Source organism: Cnephaeus nilssonii, assembly GCF_951640355.1.
Source record: "Cnephaeus nilssonii genome assembly, chromosome: 23".
Taxonomy (NCBI): Eukaryota; Metazoa; Chordata; class Mammalia; order Chiroptera; family Vespertilionidae; genus Cnephaeus; species Cnephaeus nilssonii.
Window position 1 is genome coordinate 4,545,500 of NC_137094.1, and position 13,858 is coordinate 4,559,357.

At 40.9% G+C, this 13,858-nt stretch overlaps 1 protein-coding gene across 1 annotated transcript in view; it reads right to left on the minus strand.

The window, feature by feature from the left end:
- Positions 1-13,858, minus strand: part of CDC42BPA (CDC42 binding protein kinase alpha) — a 194,134-nt gene that overhangs the window by 61,457 nt on the left and 118,819 nt on the right. Inside the window, exons 13-16 of the mRNA XM_079763756.1 lie at positions 9,011-9,253; positions 8,646-8,756; positions 7,197-7,444; positions 2,158-2,263 (exon numbers count right to left, since the gene is read on the minus strand). Of these exons, the coding sequence (XP_079619882.1) occupies positions 2,158-2,263; positions 7,197-7,444; positions 8,646-8,756; positions 9,011-9,253 (708 nt within the window). The remainder of the gene's footprint in view (positions 1-2,157; positions 2,264-7,196; positions 7,445-8,645; positions 8,757-9,010; positions 9,254-13,858) is intronic.

Consider the following 13,858-nt stretch of genomic DNA (forward strand, 5'->3'; position numbering starts at 1 on the left):
CACACACACACACACACACACACACACACACACACACATATATATTCAGTTTAAAATTCATTTGTACTACTTGGGCCATTTTCCAATGCTTGTGTACATCAGCTCTATAAAACTTGACAAAATAAATTACCAGTTCTTTCTTAAGTAGCTTTCAACCAAACAAGCAAAGTAAATTTTTAAAAAAACTTTATCTTTACTGATTTTTAGAGAGAGAGGAAGGGAGAGAGAGAAACATCTATGTGAAGTGAAAAATCAATCAGCTGCCTCCTGACGAACCCCACCATGCATTGAGCCTGAAACCTGGGCATATGCCCTGACTTGGAACCAAATTAGCAACCTTTTGGTACACAGGACGACGCCCAACCAACCTACCAACTGAGCCACATTAGCCAGGGCGAGCAAAGTCAAATTTAAGTGCTTAGAAAACTAAATAATCCTGGGGAAAGTATTGAGAAAAAATGAAAATATATATGGGACACAATGGAAAACAAAGAATGTAGAGTCTTTCAGTCTTTTATTGAAATTACTAATAATTGAACATGATACTTTTATTGGAGGAAAATCACTATAAAGCACAATTATCCAAACCCTATTTAAATGTAAATAAAGGCATTAAAGATTAATATTAGGATTTTTATGACTGTTTGTTAAGAGCTGCTGGCACAAGAAATGCAGAATGATGGCCATTTCAAATATCTGATACACTAAATGGGGAAACATTCCTTCAAACATTTGAAATTCTGTTCATTGACCTGTCTACTTACAAGCTTAACCTATGGTTCTGGCTCTTTGTTCAAGGTACAGAGTTTAGGCAGAGTTGTTTTCTTTGGGTTTTTACAGACCAACTATTATTTCTAGCTATTGTCAATCCTCCATCATGAATATATATCTACCTAATAAAACAGTAATATGCAAATTGACCGCACCTTTGCTACGCCCAAGCCACGTCCACCAGACAAAGCCACGCCCACCAGTCAATCAGGGCGAGTATGCAAATTACCCAACAAAGATGGCGGTTAATTTGCATACGCTGAGGGAGGGAGGAGTGAAGACTGAAGACAACTTAGAAGGAAGAGGGAGGAAAAGCAGAAAGCAAGGTGGCTGCCAGAGGGAAAGCCCGGGCAGGGCGGAGCGGGGCGGGGCGGGCGGCAGTGGCCTGCGAGTGCAGGCGCAGTGTCTGCAACCGCGGCGGCAGCGGCAGCGCATGCGGCCACAGCGGCCGCTTGCAGGGTTTTTCCTGCAAATGGGCTACTAGTATATATATAAAAGCCTAAGTGACCATTACAATCGGTTGACCGAATGACCGGTCGCTATGACGCGCACTGACCACCAAGGGGGCAGACGCTCAACGCAGGAGCTTCCCCCTGGTGGCCAGTGCGCTCCCACAGCCAACCTCCTGAGGCCGGCCTACTTTCCATGGTCCCTCCCTCAGTCCCGATTGGCCTGATCAGGACTGAGCGAGACAGTCCCGATGGGACCCGATCACCGGCCAGGCTGAGGGACCCCACCCATGCACAAATTCGTGCACTGGGCCTCTAGTATATTATAGTTGTCAAAACTTCTCTAGTTTGACCTAATTGTTCCTGCTCTTACTAAAGGCCAGCCTTAACTTAGCCACGACAGAGGTCAGTGATGAATATTAGGTAAAGAGTAAGAAAAGAGAATAGATGGGAAGTGCAGTAAAGAACAGAGGCTCAAAAACATAAATGGGGCTGGCTGGCGTGGCTCAGTGATTGAGGGTTGACCTATGGACCAGGAGGTCACAATTCGATTCCCGGAAAGGGCACATGCCCAGGTTGTGGGCTTGATCCCCAGTGTGGGGCGTGTAGGAGGCAGCTGATCAATGACTCTCATCATTGATGTTTTTATCTCTCTCTCCCTCTCCCTTCCTCTCTGAAATCAATAAAAATATTAAAACAAACAAACAAACAAAAACATAAACAGGACAAAGCATAAGATGAGATGTCCTCTCTCCAGAAGACTCCTGTACAGATTGGTACAATAAGCAATACTTGCGTATAAGGAGAAACAGTAAACAAAAAATGTACACCAAATACAAAATGTACACCAAATACATAATTATATCCACAGTTTCTATGACGGCGCTGACAGAATGTAAATGTGCTCAATGAATGTAAATGAGATCAAATCACTCACCTTATCAAGTTCACTTGTCAGTTTTTTATTTTCTTCAGTTAATAACACCTTTTCTCGTTCATACTGTTGTTTGAACTCATTTTCAAATTCTTCCCTTTCACTTTGACTAAGACAATTCAAAACATAAAAGAAAAAAAAAAAGGAATAGAATTAAAGCTCAAATTATGGTGTCCCAGATGGGCTATTGTACCATATGTTTCATCCTGGAAAGTCACTTAGATCTTGACTATTCCAAATCCCAATCTTTTCCCTTAAGGTAAAAAAATCGCAATCACTTCCTTTTAAATAATAAATAGATTTGTCTGCTTAATAGCATCTACTTTGTTTTTCAATTGAAAATTGAGGAAGAGATCTGCAATTAGTAGATTCCTGGATTGTGTTCACTTCCTTCCTTCTTAATCTAAGTACCTACCTACATACACATATATACATACACACATACTCAAATTTAATATTATAAAGTTTACTTTAAATTATAGTTCTGGGGGCAGAAATGATTCCCTTAGAAGTAATCACAGTTCTAACTGATTTTTAAAAACCTCATAAGGGAGAAAGGAGAATCAGTTTTTACATAATGAGATGTAGAAAGGTACTAGTAGATACAGAAGCTTATGTCTACAGCAGTTTGATGGAGGATGTTAGTAGCAGCTAAAGAAATTCAATGTGGATCAGTTCTGGGTAATTTTATATGATTCAACAAAGAACATACTTTTGATTTTTAAAACGTAATCGCTTTAAAAAATTTTTAAGTAATTTTTTTTAAATCCTTTGCACTACTAAATTACTGAAAATAGACTAAATAATAACTTAAATGATAAATTCCAGGAAAATAAACCATCCTGTATCCAAGCAAATGTACCGCTTTCCTTATTACCTATAGTCCCAATGTGAATCTAGTTATGTTTAAGAATATTTCTTGATTTGGCATCAACTCCAAACAACAAATGACAGAAACATGAAAAATGACAAAGAAGTCTCCCTTCAGAAAAATATGTATGCAAATAAAGAGTACAATTCCTATGTAAAACCATTGTTTTTTCACTGGCATGAAACAAAACTGAAGTCTCCTCCACATTAAACAAAATAAACAAGCTCCCCCAAGTTCCAAGATACACTTCACTTTCCCCTTTCCTGCCCTCCCGTCCCCTGGTAACCGCCCTGAGATCTTGAGAGCTCGCCGTATCCACTCTCTCTCTCCTAACTGCTCCTCACCACCCCAAAACCTGGCTTCTGCTGCACCCCCTCAAAAGAAGTGCTCCTCAAAACTCACCCCAGTCCTCACTGTTACTCTATCCAGCCCCCTGGCAACCTCCGACAGAGCTGTCCAGTCCTCTTCTTGAAACGCTGGCTTCTCGTGGCTTCGGTGACACCAGCTCTGACCTCCAGCGGCCGGTCTGAACCGCCCGGCACCTCCCACAGCTGCCAGAGCTCCAGGCGTCCTGTCAGGTGCTCGGCTCCTCTCTGCACGCCTTTCCCTGAGCATCTCATCCACCGCAGTCCGGCTGCACTTACTCGCTATTCTGCTGACAAACTCTGAACTCACATCTGAAGCTTTTCTGGGCTTCAAACTTCTGACTTGCCATCTCCACAAAGATGTCTCCCAGGCACCTCAAGTTCAAAGCACGAAACACGTTCCCACCCGCCTGCCTTCCTCTGTGCCCACACACTCCTTTCTCTTCTCTTCCCACAGATGAAAACATAGCTGAGGCCAACCCCATTCACTATCTATCTGCTCAAATACACTGCTCTGGCACGTTCTCCTCGCTCCTCTGTCATCTATTGAGTAATTTCTTTCAGATTATAAATCTGGTGTGATTTCTCCCACCTATAAACAAAAATCAAAATAACTTCTTTTGAGATAAATTTCTCCTCCAGCTGCTACCTCACTGCACTGCTTGCTTTTAAAATAAGACTCCAAGTGATAACAGTGGTGTCTATACTCTCTGTCTCCAAATGCTCTCCTTCAAGTCTTTGGCTCCCACTGTAGGGTTTTGGCCCTTACTGTTCCACTGACATTGTTCTTATCAAAGTCACCAACGACCTTCATATTGTTTAACTCCATTGGCATTACTTGGACCTCATTTTATTTGATACAAACTTCATCTCATGTGACATGTAAACAGATTGGATATGTTTTCATCACATGGCTTCCAGGACACCAGATTTGCCTGGACTTCTTCTTCATTCTTGCTACGATTTCCCTGCCTTTGATGTTTCTTCCTCATTCCTCAACTTCTAGACTGGAGTGCCACGGTGCTCAGTCCCAGGACCTCTCTTCTGTCTATCCTCAGCTCACTACCTGACCTCACAGTCTCACCACTTTAACTGTGATGTCAGCGATGAATATTCCCAGGATTTTATTTCTAGCCCTGAAGTCAGGCTGCTCTGCACAACGGCCGACTGCACATCTCCGCCTGGATGTCTACTATGCATCTCAAACATAACTTGTTTAAAATGAGCTCCTGACAATCCACCCCAAACTTGCTCCTCCTATACTCTTCCTCTCTTACTGTGTTCTCCTGTTGCTAAGGCCAAAACCTTGGTATCATTCTTGATTGCTCCTCTTTTTTCTCACCCCATATCTACTCCATCAGAAATACCATTATCTTTACCTTTCAAGAATACCGGAATTCAAACATTTCTTAACAATTCTGCCACCCTGCTAGGCCCAAGCCACCATCACCATTTGCCTAGACTATTTTAATAGCTTTCTGAATGGTTTCACTGCTTTTTTCTTATCTAATTCAGACTATTCTTAACCCAGTAGCCAGAGTAATCCTGTTCAAATACAAGTCAGTATTTGTCAATTTCCTGCTCAAAGTCCTGCAATACTTCCCTTCCATGGTTTTACTCAGAGTAACTAGAAGTCAAATGAACATGACCTACAGAGCCTTAAAAAAACCAGGCCCCCATTGCCTCTCTTACTATTCTTTCCCCTTAACGCTACTTCAGCCCCACTGGCCTCCTTATTGTTGTTACTTATCATATAGACTTTATTTTTTAGAGTAGTTCAGTTCACAGCAAAATTGAGAGGAAGGTACAGAGCCTTCCCTATACCTCCTGCCTCCACAGGCACAGCCTCCCCCACTATCAACATCCCCCCAGAGTGGTGCCTGTGTTACAATCACCCAGATCCCCTAGTTCACATGAGGGTTCATGCTGGTGTTGCATATTGTTAGGGCCTGGGCAAATGTATAATGACATGTATGTACTATTATAGCATCATACAGAGTAGTTCCACCGTCCTAACAATCCTCTGCCTATTCACCCCCTCCCGCCAGCCTCTGGAAACCACTGATCTTTTCACTGTCTCCATAATTTTGCTTTCTCATTATTTTTTTTAACAGACTTGTTCTTCTCCATGTAAAATGTTCTTCTCACACATCTGTAGAGATACCTCCCCCACTGTCTTCAGTCCTTCTTAGTATCACCTTCTTAGTATAATTTTCCCCAGCCATCCTATAGATCTATATATATATAAAAGTCTAAGCGACTGTTACAACGGGACGACTGGTCGCTATGACGCACACTGACCACCAGGGGGCAGACGCTCAATGCAGGAGCTGCCCCCAGCCCACAGGCCCTGATCGCTGATGAGGCCTGCCGGCCAACTTCCTGGTCCCTCCCCCCGGCTGGCAGGCCCCGATCAGCCCAATTGGGCTGGGACGGGGAACCAGAGGTGCGGGGGGTGGGGGCGGGGGCGGACACGGTCCTTTTCCCAGGGGGGCTGAGGGCTGGCTTCCTCCTCGGGGCCAGCGGCCAACCTCCTGGGTCCCTCCCCCTGTTCCTCCCCCCAGCTGGCAGGCCCCAATTGCCTGATCAGGGCCTGCAGGCCAACATCCTGGTCCCTCCCCGCCCTGCCGGCAGGTCCCCATCACCTGATTGGGGCCGGGCCCCGGCTGGGACAGGGAACCAGGGGTGGGTGGTGGCAGACGCGGTTGGCAAGGGAAGGAGGAGGGGGAGAGGCGGGGAACCTGATCGGCCTAGCGACCCCACCCGTGCACGATTTTGTGCACCGGGCCTCTAGTATATTTATATGATTAAATTCTTCCCCTTAATGCTTCATAGCATCCTCTGCTTTCTTTTTTGTTCTTGACATTTCTCATTGATTCTGTTTGGTATGTTACTTAGTGCTGGGGTCTTTCCCCGTAACGAAAGAAAAGCTCCATAAGGACAGAGAATTTCCTGTCTGTTCACTGCCATGTTCCCAGTGCCTTTGCACACAGTAGGTTCTAAAACACTCCTATGGAATGAATGCACCACACTGAATAAACTTAGGCTTCTGATATAAATTGAGAATGATAATAACTACACTTTGTTGCCTAAAATCTAGACACCAGAGTACCACTGATAAAGCCTCCTGTTCCTCATTTCTCCCCTCTGGTCATTATGTCCTCTAAGTTCTGTCTACTTCTCTCCATCTTCCCTTCCCTGCCTAAGGTCCAGCAACCTCGTCTCTCACAGCTAGGCTCCTATCGCTGTCTGCTCCTCCAACCCATTCTCCACACGGGTGCAAGAGCGATCTCTTAAAAACATACATAACAATCACGTAACTGTCCTGGCCTTGGAATAAAGTCCAAGTACCTTACCCTCCTTCATGAGCTTGCCTCTGTTTTCCTTTGCAGCAGCATTTCTCCCCACTCTCTTCAGTCTTCCCCTTTCTTTCCATGTTTGCACCACAATGAACAGCTTTCCTTTTCTGAATGAGTCATGCTCCCCTTCTCCTCTAGATGGCAGCAGTCTGCTGCCTCTGTTTGGACACTCTTCTACAGCTATGGATTTCTTTGGTCTTAACCTAGAAATCATTTTGTCCAAAAAACTTAGATGCACTGAAGCCATCTCTGTGCCTCTCTATGGGGGTGCTCTCACACACCCCGCTTGCTTTCCTATTGGGTTGTACTGTGGTTTTCTATTTACCAGTCTTGGCTGTGGTCCTCTTGAGCACTGGAACATGTTTATTGCCTGCATAGCTCCAGTCCCTGGCACATGCCAGGCATTCAATAAATATTTATTAGAGGAATAAGTAACTTGATGCTTACCTTTCTCTCCTGTTTTTTTCCAATTTGTCTTTCAAAATCATAATTTCTTTGTTCAGAGCAAGTTGCTGGCCTTCTGAGTCATGCAGTTCTTTCTTTAGATTTTTAATTTCATTTGCATGTATTCCTTCTCTTTTGGATAATTCTTCTTCATAAAAGATACTTTTCTTTTCCAAATCTGTCTTTAGTTTAGTTATCTCTTGCTGATGTTCTATGCTATACACTCCTGGTGAGTAACTAATCTGTTTTTGCTATAAAAAAAAATAAAAGATTAGTTCACATATAAGGATAAAGTATTAAATAACTTCTTTCTATACTAAAAAAGACTATTCATATAGCTTTAATAGTATTTTTATATTATCACACAAAAATAATTCTTTATTAAAGGCTATTAATCTCTGCTGTCTGCCACATTACAATATTTTTGTTTGTACATTCCTTTATTATTGTGTATCTTACAGTCTTCTTCACAACAAGATTACATATCTTTATTTTCTGCTGGTACTTACATAATTGTTTTACACTTAAAATTTTAGTTTTATACACAAATATTGTTGGTGTATGGAATAAGAAAAAAAATCTACCTGCATCTTGTTTCTGATGTGGAACCAATAAAGGTAATAAATACCGTATTTTCCGGCATATAAGACGACTGGACGTATAAGATTTTCCTGGGTTAAAAAGTCGTCTTATATGCTGGAAAATATGGTAGTCCAATATATCTAATCCATTATATCTAATCCCATCAATATAGTCCAATATACTGTATTTTCCGGCGTATAAAACGACTTTTTAAGCCAGGAAAATCTTATACGCCCAGTCGTCTTATACGCCGGAAAGTATGGTATGTTTGTTTTTTTAAAAGATTAAATTGGGAGAGGGGATGGTACAGTTAGAATGTACAGTAAGAAAAGAGAGGGGACTTCTACAGTGTCCGGGGAGAAGTGACGAAGTCTAATCTAATGTCTTCGTATTCACTCTAGAAAAACATGATAGGTCTCTGCATTCAGGTCGGGCATTAAGGAGACATCTGCTGGAAAGCCACCTTTTTAGAAATTCGGTTGAAATGTACTCTCAGTGGAAGGAGATGTGCTAGCCCATCCCAGGATGATCCATCTCAGCTAACAGAAGTGTCTGCAAGGCTTCCTGGGAGCCACACCAGGTCTCTCCACTAGCCACGCCTCCCATGCAAACGACCAATGGGCCTTGTCCGGGGAGGCAGCCCTACATAAATATCTTCAACTCTCTCCTGGCAGATCGTTCCTCCCCACTAAAACAGTCTTCACGTCCTTCCTCCGTGATTAGGAAGTAGTTACCAGCTTCCTACTGGTAAAGTGGGAATTAAGAATACGAGGTTGGAAGGAGAGCTAATGTTTGCTGCACATAACGAACACGCCTCTGCAGCCTGAGGAGGCGCAGACTGAGCTGCACCGATGTGAACGCAAACGCTACCTTCAGGCCCTCCAGCTCGTTTTCCAGTTGCTTAGAATAGTGCTCGCTCTGTTCACGCAGCTTCCTGTCTTTAGATGCTTCGGCAGCTACAGCTTCCGTGTGAACTTCCAGCTTTAACACACAATGAAAAAAAGCAGAGTCATGGTTATAACTGTATGTCCAAGAAAATGGTTTTTCCCCCGGGGAATTTACCTTGTAACAGGAAGATAACTCAAATGTTGAAATTCATATTAAGTAATATTACCAAACTACAAAATTAACCTCTTTGAAAAGTTCAAGAATGAAGTAAATATCATTTCACTAGTCTGAAAAAGCAGCTTTAAGCACTACCGCGTGGACACTACAAACTTTGCCTGACTACTAACCTCTTTTTTGGCTCTTTCTGTTCTGCGCAGTTCTTGCCTTAAGCTTTCAACTTTTTGCATCACCAGGTCCACCTCTTCTTCCTTATCTCGGACATGGCGAGCAAGTTTCTGCTTTTGGGTGTGCAATTCTGTTAGCCGCTCATTGATCTCCATGAACTCCTGCATGGCCAGTTTCCTCTGGCAGTGTGCGTCTTTCAGCTCTTTGGACTGGTTTTTTAATCGCTCACTAGCCTGGACTAGTTCCTACAGTTTTGTAAAAAGAATATAAGTTACCAATTCTGCAACCTACGAACCAAATTTGGCCATCATTTCATGCTATAATGAAATCAAGAAGAGCCAAAATTATTCACCTTAGGATAAAATGAAATGAACTACTTTTGAACAGATATTCAGAGCATGACACTCTGTTCATATTCTCAATTCTTTATGCTAAAATGCTAACTGCAAAGGAACAGCAGATTTAACCTTCTAATGTCCTGGTTTCTACAAATAAATAAAGAGTGTAGGAATATAAGATGCAATGGTCAAAATATAGATTCTGTGATATTTAATGGATGTCTGTGCATATAAAAAAGACTTGGAAAGCTCAATTAGCAAGCTTCATATACAGAAGCTTGCACCCACTCCTGGGGAACACACGTTCTTCTCCAGCAAATACTGAACATTTAGAAATGGGACAGCCGAGGCCACAAAGCAAGTCTCAGTAGATCCAAAAGAACAGATACCATACAGATTAAGTTCTTTAACAACATTACCGTTACAATAGAAATAAACAAGTTAAAAGGCTAGCCCTGGCTGGGTGGCTCAATTGGTTGGAGCATCGTCCCTTACACCAAAAGGTTGCAGATTCAATCCTTTGTCAGGGTGCATATGGGAGGCAACCGATCAATGTTTCTTTCTGGTCTCTCTCTCTTTCTCTCTCAAATCAATAAACATATCCTTGGGTGAGGATAAAAAAATTTTTAAAGGCTAAATTCCATAATAATTAATTGGTCAAAAAGAAAAACCATAAAAGTACTAAATTATCTAGAATAAAAAATGCAAACAAGTAAAAAATATTTAGTACATACTAAAATTTGAAGAGGCAGTAAAAATAGAAAAGTTCTAAGTCTGAAATACTTGTATTGAAACTAAAAAGATGCTTGAAATGCAATGAAATTCCACATTAAAGAAAAAATAACACATTGACATTTTCCCCAAATATGAGAAGGTAAGGGGCATAAATTAACGAAAAAAGAAATGTGAGAATAATGAAGATCAACAAAACCAAAAGTTGGTTCTTTAAAAAACAAATAAACAGAAAAATATCTGATGAGATCAAATAAGGGAATACGAATAAATTCACCCAAAAAAAATTAAGAAAGAGAGGTTATAACTACAAATCTAGGAGAGATAAAAAAAGATAATAAAAGAACACAATGAAAAACTTTGTTACATTATTAATTGAACAAATGCCTACAAAATTACAATTTATCAATAGTGGTTTCGAGAAGAAATAAAACCCTGAATAGTCCTATAACAATTAAAGTAACTGAATCAATAAACTTTCTCCCATCCATCCAGCAGAAGAGAATCCCCAAGCTCACATGGTTTTACAACTGATTCCTTCAATGTTTCAAAGGTACAAAATGTTCCTCTAATACAAACGTTTTCGGAGAATAGAAAAAGAGGCAATGCTACCTCATTCATTCTAAGAGACCAGTATAATCTTGATCTCAAGAAAAGACCAGCCCTAGCTGCTCTGGCTCAGTGGATAGCATCGGCCTGCAGATTGAAGGATCTCAGGTTCAATTCCAGTCAGGGCACATGCCTGGGTTGCGGGCTCGATCCCCAGTAGGGGGCGTGCAGGAGGCAACCGATCAATGATTCTCTCACCATTGATGTTTCTCTCTCTCTCCCTTTCTCTCTGAAATCAATAAAAATATATTTAAGAAAAAAGAAAAGTCAAGAAAGCCCAGCTGGTATAGCTCAGTGGTTGAGTGATGACCCATACACTAGGAGGACATAGTTCGATTCCTGGTCAGGGCACATGCCTGGGTTGTGGGCTCAATCCCCAGTAGGGGGCGTGCAGGAGGCAGTCCATCAATGACTCCCTCTCATCATTGATGTTTCTATCTTTCCCACTCCCTTCCTCTCTGAAATCAATACACACACACACACACACACACACACACACACACACATATGTATATATGTATATTTTTTAAAGAAAGACTAGAAAGATAAGGAAGGAAATTACAAAATAATCTTACTGATGAAAACAAATTTTAAAAATTCAGAAAAAAAAGACATTAGCAAATCAGTTCTAATGCTGCATAAAGTGAAAAAAATAAATTCTAGAACTAGAGTTGTGTTGAAATTCCAGCTCTACCACTTCCTAGCTCTACTATAATCTTGAACAAATGTACCTACTTCTCTGTGCTCAGTCTTACCATCTATAAAATGAGAATAATAATACCATCACCCAAAGCCAGGGCACTTACAAAGACTAAATGATCTAATATATATAAAGCACTTAAAACAGTGCTATTAGAAGACATGCTATGAGTCACCTATATTATCATATTATTATTTAGGAGCTAATACATGGGTAATTTCTGTTTAACCCACAAATGAAGAAGTGGTTTAACACTTAAAAAGTCTGTAATGTAATTCAGCACACCAACTTATTAAAGGAGAACAATCATACCAATACTTATTTTTGATGAAAATGGTTAGCAACATAGGAACAAAAGATAACTTCTTTCCTGATGAGAAGTATTTAACAAAGACACACAGAAACATTATTATTAGTGGTGAAATATTAAAAGCATTTTCTTTGAAATCAGGAACAAGACAGGAATGACGCTAGCACCACTTCCATTGGACATGGTACTAGAGGTCCAAGCTAACACAGTAAGACAAGGAGAGAAAGAAAAGTCATAAAAAATTTTAAAGAGGAATAAACCAACTGCCATTATTTGCAGAAAACTTTAAAGAATCTCAAATAGTTATTACAATTAATAATAGTTAAGCAATATTGCTAGAACACTATCAGTAAGAAATGTAAATTCTAAAGATACAGTCTAAAAAGTGAAAAAAAACAGAGAATAATAAATTTAAGGAAAAGCAAACAGGACCTCTATAAAAATTTACAGAAAAACATTTAAAAAGATGTTTAATTATCTGGAGAGAGATAGCATGTTTGTGGATAAAAAGATTGTGGGGCTATAGAGAAAATATTTTTATGTTTTTGCACAGTTAAGCCTTCCTAAGAAAATTTGACTTAAACTTGGGACCTAAGCAAGCCTTTTCGAGTAATTTATGAGTAATTTAGATAGTGAGAAATCCAAAGGGATTTAACTCCTGGACACATACGTTCCCATTTCAGTTAAGAGCCTGAACCAGGGAGCTACCCTCTTTAGAAGCTGGGGACTCTGGGCATAGCTTCCCACTGGAACGATGTATTTATATTCCAAAGTGTCCTGGATCCTCTCTTGAGGTTTCCAAGGAGAGGCTCAGATGGGTGGGTGGAGACGGGAAAGCAGAAAGCACGTGCTTCTCTCCTCTGTACACAAACCCTGATTCACATTCCGGGGATCCTCATCTACAGCACAGACTGTATGTGTGCAGGGTTTTAACCACCCAGCAATCACTGCATTGGCCCAGAAGAACAAACTGGCACACAGGGAGCCATGTAGTTATTATTACGTTTGTTTTGTTAATCCTCACCAGAGGATATTTTTTCCATTGACTTTTTAAGAGAGAGTGGAAGGGATGGAGGGAGGTGGGAGAGAGAGAGAGAGAGAGAGAGAGAGAGAGAGAGAGAGAGAGAGAGAGAGAGAGGCACATTGATTTGTTGCCTCCTATACGGGCAACTAATATAATTATAATATAACTAGAGGCCCGGTGCATGACATTCGTTCACTGCGGGGGGGGGGGGGGGGGGAGGGGAAGGTCCCTCAGCCTGGCCTGCGCCCTTTCACAGTCCAGGAGCCTTCGGGGGATGTCCGACTGCCAGCTTAGGCCCATTCCCCGCGGTGAGTGGGCCTAAACCAGCAGTCGGACATCCTTAGTGCTGCCACGGAGGCGGGAGAGGCTCCCGCCACCACTTCTGTGCTTGCCAGCTGTCAGCCAGCTTCTGGCTGAGCAGCACTCCCCCTGTGGGAGTGCACTTACCACCAGGGGGCAGCTCCTGCGTTGAGCGTCTGCCCTCCAGTGGTCAGTGTGCGTCATAGTGACTGGTCGTTCCACCATTTTGTTGATTTACATATTAGCCTTTTATTATATAGGATAATTATGTACAATAATTTAGTAGTTTTTCATTACTAGCTATTAACCAATTATTATATACTACATCATTGAATTCAATTTTTACTTCATCATAAGCCACTTATTTCTTTTTTGCATTGGCTACTATTAATTCCAACATTTAAAAAAATAAGTCAATGAAAGGCAAAGTTCCCAGAGAATGTGGTTTAAGTAAAGTATTTTTCTCGAGAGCTTGAATATTACTTACCCTATTAGACTGTTACAGTGTCCTAGCTATTAACACATTTTGTTGATGTTTATAATACTGTTTAAGTGTTACACAAAGTCCTAATGAAAATAACTTTAGTTTGTTTATCTACACTTTGAAAGATAAACTGACATTTAAAAAATTTTTAAAACATTAAAGAAATTTTCTATTATAATGTTTTAGGAACATTGGTATTAGCGAGTCATAATGAAAATGCGCCTATATTTTTATTTTTCCACAGACATTATACTGATTTTACTATTCTCTTATTTCTTCATATTTATTTTTTAGTAACATTCACTTTTAATCAAATCCGTTGATTAGTAACTTTCCAAAAGAAAAAAAGATTA